General features: G+C 37.4%; 1 protein-coding gene across 1 annotated transcript in view; it reads left to right on the top strand.

Moving 5' to 3' along the window:
• ST8SIA4 (ST8 alpha-N-acetyl-neuraminide alpha-2,8-sialyltransferase 4) overlaps positions 1-20,999 on the top strand; it is a 63,691-nt gene that overhangs the window by 1,607 nt on the left and 41,085 nt on the right. The window contains exons 2-3 of the mRNA XM_075526820.1: positions 3,589-3,720; positions 14,073-14,330. Coding sequence (XP_075382935.1) covers positions 3,589-3,720; positions 14,073-14,330 — 390 coding nt within the window. The remainder of the gene's footprint in view (positions 1-3,588; positions 3,721-14,072; positions 14,331-20,999) is intronic.

Here is a 20,999-nt window from a genome sequence, read left to right as displayed (position 1 = left end):
AGTTAAAGGCAGAAAGTGCATCCCTCTTCCCGGCCCTTGCCCAGGCAGGCCAGTGCGGGAGCAGGGTGCAGGCAGCTGCACGCAGCTGGGTGGCAGTGGCCCTGGCACCTCCCAGGAGCACAGGGTTGCCTCGCCTGTGTGTGTGTATGGTTGATGATGTGATGTTTGCTTCCCTTGGTATTAAAGATTTTCACAACTTGCTGGTAACTTTCCCCTCATGTTCAGCCTGGGTGTAAGCCCAGTTTCTGCCATGATGCTGTGGTATCTTGCATACTTATGAGATGTACCGAAGTTTAAAAATTTTGGGTTGTAGGTGTGCAAAAATACATGTGAAAACAATTGTGTGAGGGAGAATCAGCATTAAAAGTAACCCATGTTTCTTAATATGTACTCCTTCCTGTCAGACTGGAGGTAGCTGCTAAAATGATTCAGAAATTAGTCACTGGGTAAAATCCATATACATTTGCAAAAAAAGCCCCCTCCAGTTTATGATACATTGTTTGACATTATTTAAAAGGTACTAAAATGAACTGATGATTTAATATTAAATGAAAGAGAATAAGTGTATTTAGTCATAAATATGTGTCCTTAACAACACTTTAAAATATAGCTGTAATGCACTTCTGCCAAGTCATTTAGTGATATCTCTACTTCTTGGTATCAGTGAGACTTCTTGTGCAGTATGGTGCTAATCACTTTGGCTAAGGATATTGGTATATAGTTTCTTTTCCCAACCTGTTGTCCCATCCATTACTGTACGAAACGGGAACCCCCCCCCAAGTGTATTACTAGTATGTGCTGCCGGTATTGACGTTATACTTGCCTTTCTCCTGAAGGAAGGGCTTATGCCGTTTGGTTATTTTTGACTGGGCCCATGGGAAAGCAAAGTCAGTTTTCTGTGGGATGTTTTACTTCCAGAAATACCAGTAATGCAGAACTGTGAATGCGCGAGGTGGCCCATTTTATGGTTATTAGTGACACTGCAGGTAAATCCCAGACATTCCAAAATGGACTATGTGCAATTCCAAAGTATGTGATAAACCTTAAATCATCTATGTTCTCGTAGCAAAGTTTGCTAGGAGAATAATTGTGAAAGCATGCCCTTCTTTAAGTAGACAGTAATGTCGCTTTAAAGGTTAAGCAAGTAATGACACATGCATATTATGTGGAATGCAGTGTTTCTTAAACCATTGTTATCTTCTACTGATACGGAATATGCTTGAAGACAGTTATTTATATTTAATGAACTGTCTTCAGGAGAAGAGATAGTCTTATTATATTGGTCTGATTGGTCACCAAGGCAAGGTAATTCATAGTGAAGTTTGACACTGCCAGCCACAAGTTGCTGTCACACTATGGCAGCTGTTTCATTTACATCAGAGAGGATTTGCAGTGATTCTAGGAGAAACAAAGTAGCCCAAATTTATTTCACAGTTGTTTACACAATGAAGAATTTTCTGGAGTAAATTTAGTTTTTTATGTGTTAGTTTATTTAATCTCACTTTAAGTGAAAATTAAATAAAACAATACCAATAAAAGGGAGAGGAGCATGTAAGTGAGCACCTTTGTGTTCATTGTAGAACTTTAACACAAAGTGCCTAGGACTTTCTTGTAGCTCACAAGAACATAATTTAACATAGTTTTACTGTACAATCTGTATAGCTCACTGCAGATGTAAACTGTGAGTATGGAAGATAACCGCATTTCAAATGCTATGGTGCTTTAGGTGTTGGCAATATACTTTGTTGCTAAGTTTTGTCACCTGTGTCACTGTTAAAGTGTCTACTGGTAACATTTAAGCCAGCATAAACTGGAGACATCTCTGAAGTACTTTTAGACTTAGACTTTATATGTACCAAATACATACCTGGATGTATTTGGTAATTTTCCTTCAGATGCATCCACTCAATGCATCTAGAAAATACATGCAGGAAAATATATGTAATAAATATATTTACAACCATTATGGATTTTTTTTAGGGAATAAAACATTTTAAAATAGCAAAAAGTATTAATTACATTCTGGTTATTGAATTTTAGGACTTCTGCAGCATCCTCCCATGCCCTCAAGTTAGCGTGATTTGGATAATTTGCATACAGATCTTGTACCCACAGGATTGCTTAAAGTTGTAGGTTTTTCGGTAGGTGGCACCCTTACCTATGAGCCAGTGCAACGTCAGTGCTGCAGCATGTTGGCGTAGAGGGGATGAGGGAGGGAGAGCATTGATAGTAATCAGTGTTTTTGATTAAGTGTATAATACTGGTTTATTAGTTCCAGGGGCTTTTGTAATCATAGCATTTTTTGCAAATGACTGTGTTACCAGCTTTGTTAACTTAGCTTAATTAACGTCCCATTGCAGGTTAGTTTGAGTTTAGTCTGCTATATAATTTACCAAATATTAATACTTTATATATATACTGCAGTAATGTTGCTGTAGCTCTTACTAAGGGCCAGGATCCAATTGTTTTAAGAACTTAGAGCCACAGGAAGACAAGAGTCAGTGATTCCCTAGAAAGCTTACAGTGTCACACCTTTTCCATTTGTTGGTTGAGTGGCTGGTGGTCAAAAGTTCTGTTTGCAAGCTAAGTGAATTTATTGTTATTGGCAGTATTTCAGAGCATGAAGAGATTTCTGTATATTACTGTTATGTATACTCCTGAGATACAAGACATTCTACATGGTAGAATAAGATTCTGTCCAACAGCTTTGACATATTTATGATTAACAGCTATGTTTGAACTCAGCTGAATGTTGCTCTGGCACCTAAATGGAAACAGTATGGAAGATAATGGAAACATATAGGGATAAAAACAGATTTTAGACCTAACACCTTAAGTTGTGCTTGCAGTGTTTTAGTTTCTCTGTCACATTTGTGTGACCCTAATGGCTAATATCATTGCAACTGGTGATGTTACGATACGTCATCAGATGTTCAGTGGCCATCACCCACAGCTTACTACATTTTTTTACTCTTTTTAAGGTTACCTTACCAAAATGTATGAATATGATAAGATTGATGAAGAGGATAAGACAACTGGGGTTGTTTGAACGTGTGCATACAAAAGTTTCAGGAAGTCGTGGAAAATGTTATGTTTTGTATGCCATTAAATTTCAGAATTCCATGCATGAAAGTCTCTTAGTATCAATAGGAGGCAAAAGGAGTCTATTAGGCCATTCTTGTAGAACATGAGCAATTGCTGGGGCAAGGCTTGAAAGTTAACACTTAATTCTTAGTTTAGTACTGGAAAGTTGGAACATAGAAGTGCAGAATCTGCCTCACAAACATACTGAAGTTTGGTCCAGGTTCACAATTTGGAGTTTATTGTAATTTTTGTTATATGTGTTTCATTACAAATACAAACATATTTAAGCTCTTAAATTGCATATTCAAGCATTAGATATAGGTGTCCCATAGATTTCTCACAGGTACAGTTTATTTGCTTTGGCAAGCAGTATAAGTCTGAAGGGGAGATAATGGCTTCTTTTTGTTGTTAATAAAAGGAAATGTCATTTGTGCTTGTGACATAAATTACTTAAAACTAGAGTTAGCCTTGATGTAATTGTGTCTTTTCTATATTGCATTGCAGAGATGGTGAACTGAGTTTGAGTAGATCGATGATCAATAGCTCTGATAAGATAATTCGAAAGGGTGGCTCCTCAATCTTCCAGCATGCTGTAGAAGGTTGGAAAATCAATTCTTCTTTGGTACTGGAAATAAGGTAAATGTCTTAAATAAAAAGCAGTTATTTTCATATTACCTATAATTCTTTTCATTTCATATTGCCTATAATTTTTCTGGTCTGGAAAACAGTCATTTGATTTACGGTTGCAGGTGGAGGTTTTATAACTGTACATATTTAGGGTGCAGTGTTAAATGCAACTAAATTACATTAGACTCCAAAGTCAAGTCATCCTTCATAAGAATAAATAACATGCTTTCATCTGTCTGCGTCAATCAGACCCATGCGGTCAGTATCTACATTACGCATGTCCATATTTGAGCTCATTGTCTAGAACTCTCTTGCAGTCAGTGGTGAGAAATTGGCACTTTTAGGACATTATTGCCTCTCATCCTAAAGGTCTGATATAGGACAGATGGAAGTACCCTGAACATACCAATTTTTCTCCCTTAGCTACAAAGGAAGCTCAGACAACTTAGATGTAGGAGTCAAGAGCTAGGACATCAGGTGCTGTGAATCCAGCCCTGGCCGTGGCTGGTCCCAGTCACAAAGTCAGGCGTTGACAATACATGTATCTTACGCAGTTTTCTTTCATGAAGCCAGAGAGGCCAAAAAGAGCCTTAGGCTCATGCTGAGGGGGCAACACAGTAGCAGAGTTAAAAGTGAGTGATAGTTCCTAATGTGTCTTAATAGTTACAGTGGGTCTACTAACCTTGGGGCCTGAGAGAAGAGAAACCAGAAGCCTCCTAGTGTGTTGTATTGTCGTTGTATCTTCCCTGACTTAATCAGGAAGGTGGCCAGTGAGAGAATTGTATGGAGCATGGCAGTGTGGAGGGCTATGAGTGTCACATTCTGTGAAAAATGATAGAAAATAACTATTTTAAGCAGAAATCACATAGCAGAGTAAACTTGACTTTATGAATATTAAGATGTTGAATGGGAAATTGATCTAATTAAAATGTTGTTTCTATGTAATTTCTCTTTCTACCTTTTTTTTTTTTTTTTTTAATTAAAGGACAGCTTACAAAATCCTTAAACAGGCAGTGTTACCATGTATGAAAGCGTGGCTTCTCTGAATGAGGAACTTAGGGTTTTTTTCTAATGACTGCTATTTTATGTCCCTAATTCTAAAACATGCAGAAGATACGGGTAGCTCAGAAATGTACAAAGCTGTAGTAAAGGATTGATGTTCTGGTAGTCTTATGCTATGATGGACATAGCACAGCCCTGCTGCGAAAGCCTAGGAACAGTGTCAGGGATGGAGAGAGTGGCAGGATTTGGGTAGGTGGCAAATTAATACGCTGGAGCCTGTAGCTGTGTCTCAGCTGCCTGGCAAGTACTCTGAGGAGCACTGTGGAGTCCCCACTTCCTGACTGCCTAGACTAAGGAACCCTCGGCACCAGGCACCTGGGTTTCTTACTGGGGAAGACCTGGTGGTCACCCTAAAATGCAGCTGAGGTGCAGCTCAGGAATGGAGTTTCTTCTAGGGCTGTCTGTGCAGATGCAGTCTGTTTGACCAGTGTATGGTTGTTCTGTAAAGGCTAAGTTCTGCTCCAAGGTGGTCTAGGAAAGATAAGCAGATTTTCTATATCAGTAACAGTATTTAAAATTTGTATGCATGTAACTGACAATTTAAGTTGGAGAAATGCTGAGTAACTTCAGAATAATACTGTTGAAATTTCACATCATAGGTTATGGTTCTGACAATTGGGAGAAAATGGCACACTTTTACTATTGAAGTAAACTGATTTGGAAGCCATTGAGTAGAGACATACAAGTAGAGACAGATAACGCTTTTCAGTCATTTGTTGAAAAATTAAGTGTCATATTTCAGAACCATTTAAAACCAATACACCTTGCTTCTCAAGCCAAACAACAAACAAGTGAAAATACTACAATAACTTTTTGATTAAAATTAAGAGAGAAAATAAAGCTTGGGTTATGCTCATTTTTCACCTGTTTCAAAAGCAAAATACATAAGGCAAAGAGGTAAACCAGTAGAGAATGCTTTAGATTTTTTTAAGGCTGTTACTACATTTGTATCATCTCAATCTACTAAAATGATGAGTTTCAAAATTGTTTTTTTCCATACTGTTGTCTGGGTGGGGAAAGTTCTTTCATTTTATAAATTACTAATGATGTGCTCTTAACAAGCATCATGATGTGATTATGTGGTGTTTTTTAAAAATTATACAGTGAAGGATGTTTTTTTGTCTCCGTAGTACAGTGAAGAAAAACATGTATCTTGTACACTGGTTTAAGCAGTAAAGGTTCCATTTTATCAGCATAAAGATTTTCTGTACAGTAGAGAGCATAAAGCTGAGGTTATTTAGATGTCCACTTTGCTAGTCTTTTTTTGAGATCAAATAGCTATCATCATGAACACCAGGGCAGAGAGCAGGTGTTTTCACTGAACCAGTAAAAGATTTTAGATTAATGTGACTTGGGGCCAAAATTTGACATGAACTATATGAAAGGAATCAGTGCTACCAGCCAGTCATATTCCTTCCAGAAATCCTCTTTGCTAAGGTGCATAGCATATTCAGTTATGGTACTCAGTGGTGAGACAGGGAGGTTTGGCATGCTTTGCCTTGAGGAAGTCCCATGCAGCCCCTTGTGATATGTGTTCCACTCTGATGCTGACTAAACAATGTGCATTCTTCTTTCACTTTTACAGGCGGTTTGCTATACACCTTAATTCCCTGTCACAGCAGTAAGAAGCATCTTAGCTGTAAATATTTTTACACTTGCGGGCCTATCAGGACTAACTTTACATGTGTCTAGCAAACTCCTAGAGTGTTCTCATGGTTAAACCGTTCAGCCCTCCAAAGTACATCATGTGCACTGTCTAGACTGTGAAGATGATTCATACTCTATTATTGCAACTGTTAATGTGAATAGTGGTGGTCTTGTAGTGTGAGGTTGACCATAGCAAATAACAGTAAGAGAGAAACAAAAAAAAGCTAGCGCCTGTTGAATAATGTTTAAAAAGTTATCAGTTCTTAGCAGTGGAGAAATAATTTATGAAACCATTAGTGTACAGCAGAAAGACATTTCATAAAACTTATAATCAGCCATAAATGGCAGCTGCTTTTGTGTCTTACGCCAGCTTGACATCCACATTAGCAATTTTAAAACACAGAAAATATTTGATAGTGAGTTTTGCTTTCTGTGAGGAGTGTTGATCAGTGCGAGGACTGTTGATCAATGGTATGTCTGGACCTAGTTGCCTGGCAGCTGGAATGTTATGCTTTGCTATTTGTGTAATTGACCATGGGCATCATCTCTGACCATCATATTTTTGCTCAGGTTAGTGATCAGTCTGTCAGCCTCAAAGCTCCTATGAATTCTTCACAATGCCACGCTCAGATAGGAGTCAATGAGTGAAAAAGCTCCTTTATCAGGACCCCATGAAAGGATGAAAAGCTTCCACTGGGTTTCTGGTGTCACAAGATGCTGGACTTTGCAGCCAGAAGAGGCAGTCTGGTTAGTGTAGCAGCTCTTCTGGGAGGGCAGCAGCCTTTTGAAGATACTAAGCGGGCATTAGAAGAAAGAGCTAGACTTTCTGTGGTTGAGGTGGAAATGATGGGTATTATTAATTACTTGAGACTGCAGCAAATTTGCTGCCTTGCCAATCATGATTGCTCTAGTGGGAGAGTGATTTTTCCAACTGACGTTACCTTCTGATTGCTGACAACTTCTTTGGAGAATAATTGGTAATTCCTGTGCCTAAGGGAAGAAGACTGCTTGCTTGGCTCCACTTCTGTCTGAATGATTTCAGTCATGAAGAAGAGAGAGAATCCACCTTCTGCAACGTTTTTTGTCTTAAGTCCTTTCTACTCTCCATAGCAATGTGAAGGTTTTCCAGTTACAGAAATTAGGAAATTTCAGTTGTATTGAAGGCCATACTTTTAGAAAGGAGAGGTGTGGCTGAGATGGTACAAACCTATCTGGGGAAGCCTTCCACACAGGACTGATGCCGGCACATCTGTGACCTGTGTGAAATGAACTACAGTCTGAAGTCTCAGTGTGTGACTTTCTTCTTCCACTTATTTTTTATTAAATGTGGCGTTTATGTTGGAAGGAGCAGATGAAGGTTTTGAATTGCAGGAAGGCAAAATGAAAAAAAAAAAAAGTGTTGAGTATGTCTTTATCTCTTTGCAATGTAACAGAGAACTCGATGAGTGGAAATTTCCTGTCAGAAAAGTGTGAGAACTTGTAAGATGTTAACAGCATCATAAAAAAAAATAGTGCAACTTCCTCTTTAGAGAGGTTCAGATTATTATAATTGTTTATCTTTCAAGTTAATATGAAACAGCTATGATAAGTCCCTGAAGTGCAAGCAGTAAATACTGAACTGGCAACAGAGCAGTACAATTGCTCTGAAGCTTCTGGAGCAACATTTTGGGGCCAGTTGCACTCCTTCCTTCAGATCTTCTGTGTCTCTAAGACATGCAAACTGGGGCTCTCTAGTCTGGTTTAGTCATAATAAACCTTAAGTTTTTTGCCTCCTTAGACCCTTGCCTCAACTGAAAAGTCAGTGTTCGCTGTCAGCTGGGGTGATTAACTTCCTTGACTCCTTTCTTTTGACTCTAACTTGCTTAAATTCATGAAAAGCTGACCTATGGCTGGCCTTCATATGGTAAGCAGTAGTTGGGTCATGCTCTGTTTAAAAGCCCTCTTTTCCTTTTGCATGCCCACTGAAGATTTGAGCCTGGTTAGTACGTGCTTCAGGTACTGAAGTGACCTTTCTGGTCAAGGGAGAGTAGGGTGCCCTGAAAGGCATGAGGAGGGCTAGAATGGAGACAGAGCTAGACAGCAACTTTCCCATAATACGGCACTTCTGTTTGCATGGTCCTCCATGGGCTGGGGAATGCCAGGAACCTTTCCATGGTTAGTTGCAGTTAGGCATGTTTTTAACAAATCCAAATCTTGGAGAATTTTCAAAATTAAATAGAAGAGAGTGAATGAGAATCTGCAGTAACTTCAGTGGGATGGGAGTCTCTTGGGGGTGAGATGTCACTGGACATATACAAAATCCTTTTGATATATAATTAGTAAGTTTTGTTTGTCTTACAAAAAAAAAAGGAAAAAGCACCAAATGAGTCCAAAAAAATTAAACTTGAAGACTTTGTTCAATTTAAGAGCGATCTAAAATCAGAACTTAAACTGTTTAGTTACTGTCAAAGTGATCAAGACAATATTTAGAAATTGAAATACTTATTTGTGGTCAGATGCCTTACAAAGCAAATAAAAACTGGATATAAATAACCATTGGCCTTTCAGTAATAAATAGCTCTTTAGAAAAATAATAATCTTTTGTTTTGGTAGCATGTGAAAAATCCTCCCTGTAGTTGCATGAAGTGCACATTCAGAAACATAGAGTTCAACTGTTAGAACTGCGGTTAAAAGTCCTAAACTGATCTGATTTTTTTTAGAAGTCTGCTTGTGATTAATTTGCATAGAGAGAGCATAAAAAGGAAATATGGGAAAGGAAAGATAATTAGTCAAACTAAACTGGTAATTTTTCCCTTACTCAAACATACAAACACAGTTTGGTCTTAAGTATCTGTTTCTCTTTCAGTGCTAGAGGCAAGCAGAGAGTTGGAGAGGACTACTCCTTTGGTACAGGAGTATTTTCAGTGTTGTTTAATTAAAAACCAAAACAAAACAAGAACGAAATGTGTGGTAACACAAGGTCACAGCCTGCCCTTGTGGATGGCTACAGCTCCTGTTGGCCTCCTGACGAGGCAGTGGGGACTGTGAGTGTTTGCACCTGTGTTGGGTTTGGCTTTAGTCTGACTGAAAGGGAGTTTTAAGAAAACCTCTTCAAGGAAAGCAGCATTAGTTGGCAAAAAGTATGCTTTACCTAGGTTGTAGTCCTTGGTGATTTAAAAGGCTGAGAGCTGCATCCTGCCTTCCAACTGGGGACTGCGAAGCAGCGTGAGAGGACTTTCTAGGGTTAGAGTAGAATCCCTGGAAAATCAAGTTGTTTAAAGACCTGTGTGAATCAGTCAGAGAAAGTCTGCAGGAGAGCAACAAGAGGAGTTGGAGATCTACAACACATGACCTGTCCAGTTAAAAAATAAAAGTTTAAAAAAAAGTTGGATGGATTCTTGGCCTCAGGTAAATGAAGTCTATTGCCAAGAGTAAGAAATAGTCGGTCCTCCACAGGCAAGGTATAAGGAACATGAACAGGCTTCAGTTGCTATGGGAGAGATCTGAGCTAGCATGAGGAATATTGTGCTGCTGGTAAGGCTAGAGAAGCACTGACACAGGCTGCGTGAGGAGTTTGCTGAGTCCCCACCACGGGAGGTTGTTAGGAATGTATTAGACAAACATGGGCTGGGGGTGATGGAGATAAAGGCACATCTTCAGTGGGGGCAGAGTGTGGACTAGGTAATCACTTAGTCCGCCTCTGTTTCCATAATGTGGTTACTGGTGAGCTAGCCCAGCTTGGGTACAGAGGATGCACTTAAGGGGCTTTCCCTCACGGCTGGGATCCGGACAAGTCCAGATGGCCCAGCAGGGAGGATTTCTGGTACTACCTTGTTCAAAAGGAATGATTTTCCCAGGAAAAGCATTGGAGGTTATATTTCAGTGTTCTTGACAATGTCTAAAAATATAAATTTATTTTTAATCTTGGAAGTCAAATGTTTAAGTGATTTATTTTCTTCCCTTAATCCACACAATTCTGAGGCAGATGAGGGAGAGTTTGCCATTGTATAATAGTTGTGTAGTACAAAGACTACAGTACAAAATAAAACCAGAAAAATGCACATAAGTAGAAAAATATCACCATGTTGCCCCAGAGCAATACATATTCATATCATTTGGAAAGCTGTTCAGAGACAATGCTGTCTGTTACATGTACTTTATCAGATAACCAGGAGCTGTAGTTGGTATTTAAATATTATGAACATCTGTTTCTGCTTGTCAAAGAAAAACCCTAGGTCAGCCACAGATTGTGACACCATGTTTCTGTGAGTCATGTAAACGTGTTGCAAACAGCTGCTTAGCTTCAGATGAGAGCGAGCCATATCTACCTCACCTGCCCACAAAGGGCTCAGGCCACACCCCAGATACAGTTTTATTAATCAAAACAAAACTTGGAGACCACTTCAAATAAAAGTTTCTTTACACATTTTAGCTTAAGGTTGCAGAACACCTTTGCTTCAAGGTTTACTAAAAATCATGCTGCTTTTTTCCTTCCTGTAATTGAGCTTACTTTTGAATTTTATATGCAGCTGGATGTGGATTAGTACTTATTTTAAATTATTTTGTTATGTCTGTTTAATCAGAATAATCTTGTTGTGCCATTTTCAGAGGTTTAAACAAGTTTTTGTTATTAACCAGCATCAAGACTGAGACACTCATGTATGTACTTTCAGTTTTTGTCATATCCCCTAGTAAATTTTTTTTCTCTTGGCACTTACATGAAAATGGGAAGTACTACTATCCCCATGGTACAGATGAGTCAGTAGCACAGAGGAACTTAAAACAATAGCATGAACATCTGCATCCTTAATAATATTTCTTTCAGTATTAAAAGATATCTGGATACAGAGAATCAATTAAAATATTTTAATGTTAGCGTTATTACACATCTCTTATACAAGGATTCTTATGCATACTATAATACCTGTGCATACATTTAATTGAATATGCTACTGACGACTTCAGATAAGAGAACATTTTAAAATATGTGAGAAGATACTAAGATTGAGTGACTTTTGCCCATCTCAAAATTTTATTGAAAAATAAATTCCTTAGATGTTTGGGAAATTTCAGCTCTGTTAAATAAGTGGTTGTTTATCTGAGTCTAATTCAGGTCCACTTGAAACCCTTTGGAGGACTTCTATGAACATATGTAAGTGCATAGATAGACAAATAAGCTTTGACTGTAAGTAACCAGAATAATAATGGAAGCCAAGGCGCTTTTATTTTTTTTGCACTGTTTGCATTACTTTACTGTCTTCCTCTTATGTTTTAAAATAATACACAAGATACCCTATTCATGCACAAATATTGCTATTTTTTTGCTAACAGAAACAGTATTAGGCCCATTCATTCTAGGTATCAGGGATGGGTGCTTTGAATTACTAAAGCGAATCTTCCGGTGATCACATGTGACTTTTTTTAGTCAGAGCCCTATGTTTCTGTACATTTCACATAATTTCTTTCACTTTTTGAGACTCATTTGTGGTCACCCCTTCTCACGTCAGAGTGCGTGTGAAGCGAGTCTCTGGATAGCTTGGCTGATGCTATTGATAACTTCTGATGCATTCATCTTGTCCTTTACAGCCACAGTGCTGGTAGCTCTGTTCTTAGGTAATGAAGAATTTTAGTCATTTTTAATACTGCTAGATTGGGCAATTCCTTCTTTCTCACTCCTTTTCATTTTGTAGCAATTTATATATCTGTTGCAGAGTATCCACAAAATGAAGCATATCAAACTCATGGAGATTTTAAGTCTGTTCAACTTACAGGCTGAAGTGGAGTCTTCATCTTCCTTTTACAGAAATACCTTGCCTGGCCTTACCAAAAGCTTTAGACACTCAGGATTTTAACATTGTCTGTCCTGCTCCATTATTCTCAGTCCCTTATATGCCTGAGCACAAGCTGTCTTGTCTCTGATGCTGCTTCATTCATACATGACAGCTGTAACAGACAGCCCAAGACGTTCTTTTTTTTTGGTCTTAGTTTAAGAAATTAGAGGAAACACTTGAAAAAAACATTTGTCTCATGTTTCACTTCCCCTATGGCTTTTAAGGTCAATTCCAGGGTGAGTATTTTGTGTCACTGCTTGCGAGTTTCAGACACGTTCTTCCCTCTTGAGGCAGTGGCACAAGAGCTGGCTGCTGGTGAGCATGGTGTTTCTATAGTTCACAGAACTATATAGTTCAGGGGATTATTTCCCCTTTATGTCTCTCAGTGGGTGTTGGAACTGCTAGAGTGGCATCTCTAGTTATCTTTTCCTGTTTTGATCTGCTCTAAGGAAGTTCTGCTCTAAAAATTTATTACATAAAAATAGCATTCTCTTACTCAACAAAATGTCTGTTCTGTTTTAAATTCCATCTTACCCGCTGACAGCAGTGGAAAATAATATTGTTTTTCTTCTTGTCTTGTGTAGAGTTGCAGAGGCAAACGTTTCTATTCGAATTAACATGTAGTGAACACCCTGCCCCAGCTCAGCACTCCCCGTCTGTTCCATAAGTATGTGCTTAAGTTAAGATGCGATCTTTATGCCTCTTCACAAATGTACATGCTTTGCAGAGCAGGGATGTACACAAGCTTGTAAGGCTTTGCTCATTTGCAATCCTCAGCTACCAGTGGCTCCTGCAGCTCTGGCCTGGAGTCCTTCCGAGCTTTTTATACCAAGGGTAAATGTGTACTGAAAACTGCTTGACACTGCCAGTGCAGGTATCAGTCATTACACAGCTGCAGTAATTAAAAGTGTCTTTTTTGAACTTAATGTATTGGAAGTGTGTCAGTTTTTAGACCCTCACCCCCGTAAGCAGGTACAATTACCATGAATTACCATAGTTCACTTGAGCCGTGGTACCTTGTTAAACCCTCATATCTTGATCATGTGCATCTGAATGCTGCTAATAGTTTAAACAATTAATTGCAGAGAAGCAAGATAAAGGATTGGATTAACCTGATTTAAAGCGATGATAGAGCTCATAAGTGTTTCTATGAGTTCAGCTAACAGCTTGACTAGACCCTGAGCTGCAGTAGTTTAATTTGCAATATGTTTTTAAGCTGATTTTTTTTAAATTGGTACAAAAGACTGTGGGTGTTCTTGCTTCAAGTTAATTAGGATAACTTTGGCTGAACTTCAGTTAATTAGGAGCAAGTTTATGCTAAACTGAATATGTGGTTCTTATGGTGAAATAAGAATCTATAAGAAAACATGGCCATTCTTGAACGAAGCTGATTTGTGAGAGATGAGGTTGTAGTGAAGCATTTATTTCCTAAATCATAATAGCTCATATATTTAACTATGTTTCTATGATGTTTCTATGAAAACAAACTGCTCTGGCACTTTTTCAAATATGTATTTATTCCAAAGTTTTGTAAAATACTCAAAAATGCCTTCTAATTTCCAAAGTCATCTTCCCTTGGTCTCTCAGTGCCTTTGTCTGTAGAAAGTCATTAAGCTCTATCACTATAGTATTTACGTGTTATATTGTAACCAAGATTTGAACTCTGTCCTAACAGCTTTGCTCTAACTCCATCCTAGAGCATGGGAAATGACCTTAGTCTGTCTGATTCTATCTACCCTCTGTCTTATGTTGTATGCTCTGCACAGTCTGTATTACTATTAGATAAACTCTGTGCGAGCAGTGAGCATTGGGTTTTATCTGTGCATTTTTCTGTCAACCCAGAAAGAACATTCTTCGATTCTTGGATGCTGAAAGAGATGTCTCAGTGGTCAAAAGCAGCTTCAAGCCAGGAGATGTAATCCATTATGTACTTGACAGACGTCGCACCCTAAACATTTCTCAGGATTTGCACAGCCTTCTCCCTGAAGTTTCTCCAATGAAGAATCGCCGATTTAAAACCTGTGCAGTTGTTGGGAATTCTGGCATCCTTCTGGACAGTGGATGTGGAAAAGAGATTGATAGCCATGACTTTGTAATAAGGTGAGTTTTCATCTGCTGTTGAAGATACAGCCTGCTATGTTTCTTGGACAAAAGTTGGGAGAAGTGTTTTAATCTGAGATATATTTCAAGCATTATCTGAAATTAATCTGAAGCAGTATCCTTTCACTGTGTGTTTCCCCAAATTTAAATATATGCCCATATTGTTGGCAAGAAGATTATTTTTACAGTGAAAATAAAACAACGGCCAGAGAAGAGAGTTTTGTGCCACTTATTTTTGCTGTTTGTTGTTTTTATTCCAGACAAAATAAATTCTCATGTGGAGGCCTTGGTAGAATAAATGCAAAATGTTTTCTCTTTCAAAAATATTCTTTCTTAGCTCTTGGCCATTAAAGATGGCCTATTGTAAATTACTATGTTACTTATGTACTGCATGGGGTAAAATTCCGGTGTGATGTATTGATGTTGAACCAGATGGCTGCCATTAAGGTAATTGGAAGTCACACATTTAAATCCCTTCACATTGCTCTAAAAATGTATTCCTGCAGTTTGGGCAAAAATGTTGATATGCTTCACTTTTTATTCATTCTTCAAACACGCACAATAGAATACCTTTGGACTTAACTTATCAATGGGAAATGAAGAGGAATAGCTGGCCTCATTTGACAGCCTGGCATTATATGGATATAGAGGAGGTTGGGCAAGAGATAGGTCCTTTTGCTTTTGAAGCAGAAGTTTCTATTGGTTTGGTTTGGGAAGGGTGAAAGGGCAGAAAACACAAGGGCAGTGACAGAAAACAATATGGACATAGTTGTCAGTGTGAGTTATTTGCTTTTCCTTTTCTCACTTTGAAGAAAGATTGTGGCAAAAAAAAAAATCCAAAGGGTAAGAAAAAAAAAATTACATGTTTTCAGTACATAAATCAAAACAGGATATATGCATGAAAGTTGTATTTAATTTGAAAGGTGTACTAGCAAGTGGCAACTGAAACAATAACGTACCACTCTTTCATTTTCCTTATTTGTTTTGCTTGTACCACTATAGTCTTTCAAATTAGCCTCCTTCTTGCAGAAGGAATCAAAAAACAAATACCACATTTTTAAACCACATTTAGCCTATGGCATGCTTTTGTACTCTCTCAGAGATTAAATGTGACTCATTTAACAGGAGTACAGAAAAATTTAGATACTAGATTTTCTAGATGAAAATTTTCTTTCAGAATACATCCGTTTACTTAAATCATGTGCTGAATTTCTTTGAAGTCATCTCCATGCTCTTCCCCATGTTTTAACTAGCCATGAAACTAGGTGATGATATTTCATAGGAGATTTTAATTAATTCAAGCCATGTGGAGTAAAGATAGTATTCTTAAAGATTTGTGTACGAATAAAAGAAGAATGGTGAAGATTAATAGGAACATCAGGAAGTTACTGTTGCTAATCAGTTATATAGACTGGAGAAACATCTCATATGGTGTATGACTAGTAAAGTGATCAGTATAACAACTAGTTAGTCTGATAATATTGTGCATAATAATCTTTATAAGGTTCTGCGAATAGAACCTTGACCCTGCAGCCTATAGAGAGTTTTAATACAGTGAAAATTTTGGATTTACAAATCAAAGTTAAAACACTTCAGAAGTTCACAGATTATCTCATAGGTTAAACTATATGATATTTAAGTCTGGATGTCCAGATGGGTGCATAGGTATATAACATCTTTATATAAAGTAATATATAGTTACTTTAAAGTAAATAGCAATGAATGCATTTGTATTTTGAGCTAAAGACAAAGGCAAAGCATTCTTCAGAGTTATAGTTTCCTACATTCCTCTTCTTCCATTTAAAAAAAGTTGAATGCAACATGATACGTAATCACGTGATCTAATGGAATTGGCATACTTGGTAACCATTCACCTCTATTGCTATTAGGATTCTGGTATTAAAATGTACCATGGCACTGTTACTCTCTTTGCTTTCAGCTGATTTCTCTATAAGTAAAATGCACTCGTTCTACTTGACACCTTATGTCTTTCTGAAAAGCTGTATGTACTGTATGCAGCTAGGTGTATAAGCTGATGAACAAAATTTTTGTAGAATCTCCTGATGCTCAGTGCATTATACCTATGTGCTGTGACAAGTATGTCATACGGTTTTGATTAAACATATTATCCAGTTGATTTTGATAGTACTGTATGTTCTTTTTTAAAATCTGAAACAAAAGCGTGTGTTTTCGAGAGAGTTGTTTCTTAGAGCAGCAGTTCTAATGTTACATCTAACACCAAAGATACCATTAATTTAATGATAAAACCAATAGTGAAGATCTGTGAAAGTGAAGAGGACACAACAAATGTCCAGCAGTATTTGCATTACAGTACAATAAACTCAATATCCTGAATTTTAATGCTCCTATAAAGGTGGTACAAAGATGTTAGTAATAACTGATAAAGACACAGAATATATGCTTTATTAAGGGTGAAGAAGAATGTCAGTACCTAGCACTTTAATTAATTTAAGGTTGATAGTATCTGTCAATGTCTTTGAAAGTCATCCAAAGTTACTAATAACTGTTCATCTTCCTTTGAGATATTCCAGAATACTCAGTGACTTCTATATAACAATATCTCTCAAAGAACATTAATTCAACAGAGACACAGGATAATTAGAATACTTCTATTATGAAAAATGTTTAAAAACAGACACCTAAACTAGAGTCAAATAATAAGCATGCCTGTAAGCCAACATATAATTCCATCAGCAAATCTTACGAGTAAAACATTACAATTCTATCTCTGAAAGTGTGTACATAAGGGTCATTTTTGCAAGCAAGGTAATACCTTGTCAGCATAAGCAGATTTACTGTATTCACTGAACATTTTAAAGTGGCTTGGTTTTAATTACTTGATCACATAAGGCCTTATTTTGTTCTCATGGTGTCAGAAATCAGGTGTCTAGGGACATACCTTTTGCTAGGATAAAATGCATTAGTTCCACAAGTTTAGTCAAGTCATACCTATTTTGACAGTAGAAAATGTGACCCATCTAGTTAAAATGGGAAGCAAGGAGACTCTTTGCTACTACAAAAAACCTGTGCTGACTATAAACTATTTCCTGTTTCCCATATTCCTTTCCTTTTTACTTCTTATGTTTTTACACCCTGTTAAGTGACTATTGATCCTTGCATCTCTACTTCTTTTGTATTGGTGAGGTAGAGCATGCTGCGTTGTGATACTATACCCAGAAAGGGTCTGAAGCATTCCAAAATCTCTGATTCCATAAAATAAATTGGAATGAAAATACGAGATTACATTTAAACCAGATTACATTTAAAATGTATAAATGGCACAGTGCTGTTGCGGGAGCTGTTTTTTGCATGGTACTGTTTTCAGCTGTTTCTATAGCTGTTGGGTCAGATACATGGCGCTCACTCTGTGTGAGATTTAAATGCAGTACATCTTACTCCCCCATTGTCTACCTTTTCTCACACTGAAATTCTTATGCCAATGCCAGGACTGTTACATCTTACAGAACAGATGAACTTGTTACAGTAAGTGGTACATTTTAAAATGCAGTAGTTACATAGGACTTCCTGAAAAATACAACTGTATTTTGGGTAAACGTAAAATAACAATACTAAACATTGCGAAGTAATAACTTTCAGATTCCTGGAATTACTTCTGGCAGCCAGTAAGTACCAAAAAGAATTCAGTTCAGCTTTGGGTTCAGAATTTGAACAATGCCAAAGATCAGAACAAATTTTTTTTTTTTTTTATGGAATTCAGCTTTCATGATGGGAACTTTTCAAAAGTAGTGGCCAAGTCGAGTTTTGGAGTTATTTGGTTAAAAAACCAAACAAATAACCCCAAACCTAGTAAATAATCTTGTGGTTTTTCTTGCGGTCACAGTACTTCTGGAAAAGTCCCTTTCATTTCAGTTGGACTCTATGGAGAACAGTGCTGTTGAGTGAAGCTGTTTGACTAGCTTAGGACTGCTCTGACAAGGAACAACCATGAGAGGATATTAATTGCTTCTTTCTTTGTATTGAAGTGCCAGGTTTATATGTTACAACTCTTCTTTCTCCCATTGGAGTGTTTTCCTGCTAACTCTGTCTGCATCTAGGAATCAAGCTGAATATTTTTGCCATCATTGGTGACAAAATATTGCTGGGCAAATGCAGCTCTTATTTTTCCAGTGTAGTTTGACTTTCATTTTTTAACTTGGCAATACTTGTGCTTGGTGAAGTTGACATGGAAAAAACTTGTAGCCCTTTAATAAATTTGTTGTTTTACCCTATGCAAAGAGGAGGATAATGTTTGACTTCCTCCCTGATGTCTTGGTTTTGTGGGCAAGCAATTGTGATATGAGCAGAAAATAGTGTATCTGTTCAGGAAGAAGAAAAAGACAGACCTAACCATACTGTGGTGGTGTGGTTGCTCATTTCAGGAGAACAATTTAAATTTCTCTACTAATCTTAATATGTAAGCAGGCCGTGGTAGTAGCTTCTTTCTTCTGTGTTGTTCCTTCAGCTGATAGGAAAAAACAATCATAAATTTGTCAGAATAGAGATTTAGGATATTAATGTACTTATATTCTGGAACTTTTTTTTGTAACTTGTATCAGCTTTTATGTCCAAATATTTATTTAATATACCTTGCTTGGAGCATAACTATTGTGCCGGTAGAGCTGGATGCTCAGAGCCAGCAGATCTGTTGAAAGCAAAGTTGCCAATTTTACAGACTTATTTTAAAACATGATTCTTCTCTTAAAAATAACATTTGACTACATCATTACTAGCTCATTAGCCCTTTTTCAGCTCTCAAATGTGGCAGCTCCGTCTCTTCCTACAAATTGTTACACTACATTGAAACATTAAATGAAAGCAGAAGAAAGCCAGAAAGCTATCGTCTTCAGGTTCTTGCTCAGTGATTTGGGTGGCTGAGAAAGGTGGAGTGCCAGTGTAACTGTTCGGTGTTTGCAGTCAAGTTAGACATGAGTGGCCTCCTCCTCAGGAGAACCTCGGAGAAGGCCTGACTTCTTGTGGCCACATTTTCCCTTTTTGGCTTCACCTTACGACTTCTTCAGCTGCTGGAACGGTTCTTGCATGACAAGCTACTCCAGGCAGCCTGTCATGGGGCGAGAGCTGATACAGAGATGTCTTCTTATGAAGCTGAATCTCTTAGTCAGTACATAGCACCTGGTGCTACCTGCGCTGGTGGGCCACAGTACCCTGCATAAGCATTTATAATTCCAACTTTGGTACAACTTCCTATTTTTTTTAATAAAAAAAGGAAGTTAATTCTTAAGTAGGTGATATGGGGGGAGATTTAAGGACATAAGTTTAGAAGGCTAAGGAAACAACAGTAAGAAGTGACTTCTGTAAACCCATACACAAATGATCAAAGATTCCAAAGTGGTTTCTTAAGTAAATAGGTATCCTATGAGCATCCAAATGTAGAGCACATAGGGGTAGCCGGACTCTTTCTATAATTATACTGAGATAAAAGGATAAAATTCTTCTAAAGTTGCTTACACCTATTGTTGATAATACAGAGCTTTTAATTTAGTAGTTTTCTGAACAGTTTGAAATGCAGGAAAGCTTTGCTAATCCATTTGTTCATTGACCGAGTGTTTTGATTAAGATGTGTGACAATGTTCAGAACAGTCTTAGTCTAAACATTGCCTTTTTGGAATGTTCAAACTGCTGCTTTTTTCTACATTCCAAAATCATGACCCCAAAATGCTTCTACAAAACAATGAAAATGATCATTTTGCCTGCATTTATTGCAAGGATGATAAAATTTTATTAATCCTTCCTGTCTCACCATGTTGCAGAACTGTTCTAAAGTTTTCTATATCAGAATAGTAACACTTCTGTAGTATTTTGATAATTGCCTTATAGAATATGGCCTTTATAGACAGTAATGTGTAAAGGTATTTTCACATAAAAAGGCAAAGATACTAAGTTCCATTTCCTCAATTTTCTTATGTTAAAATATCATTCTCAATGTTTCACTGCTGTAAGTTTTTTTTTTTTCCGTATGCAACACACTTTCAGTGATAGAAATTAATTTCTTTATTTTGGTGTCAAAGTAATGGTATTGGAAAGAACAGTAGGACTTTGTAATTCGTAGGTAATGTTGCAGCAAGGGCTCACAATAAAGAGGTAAATAATGTGTTTTGCCACTGTTTCTAAAATACCACTTAGACATTTTCTGTCACTTCACTGTGCTGTGTCAATTGAGGATAACTTGCATTTCAGTCACTGGTGTTCAGGAAGATGCTAGAAAGAAAGAATTTAATGATTATCAGTATAGGTTCTAGTTTGGGCAACAAGAAGTAATGAAGTTTATTAGCAGGTGATGTTACAAAAATGCATCTTCTAACTAAAGTGAAATCAGTCATAAATTCAGGATTCTTGTGGACTTGTGTTATAAAAGAGGATACCAGGTTGATAATGGTATATTTTACATGGCACATCTTAAAAGACAGCTGTGATTCCTTTGTGTGAATAGAATCCATAATTACGCTGTACCTCAGTCTCTACACAGTTTGCAGCTTTCATGAGACGTTCTCTGTTGTGCCATGCAGAGGGTAAGGACTGGGAGGAAGTGGGATATGTCAGGGATTTACCTGCTAATCCAGATCCCTGTAGTTAATCTGAAGCAATTTTAGTTTTATCAGGAGCCAAACAAGTATACAGAACATGTGAGAA

Source organism: Mycteria americana, chromosome Z (assembly GCF_035582795.1).
Source record: "Mycteria americana isolate JAX WOST 10 ecotype Jacksonville Zoo and Gardens chromosome Z, USCA_MyAme_1.0, whole genome shotgun sequence".
In the NCBI taxonomy this organism is placed as follows: Eukaryota; Metazoa; Chordata; class Aves; order Ciconiiformes; family Ciconiidae; genus Mycteria; species Mycteria americana.
This window is presented reverse-complemented; position numbering and strand designations above follow the sequence as displayed.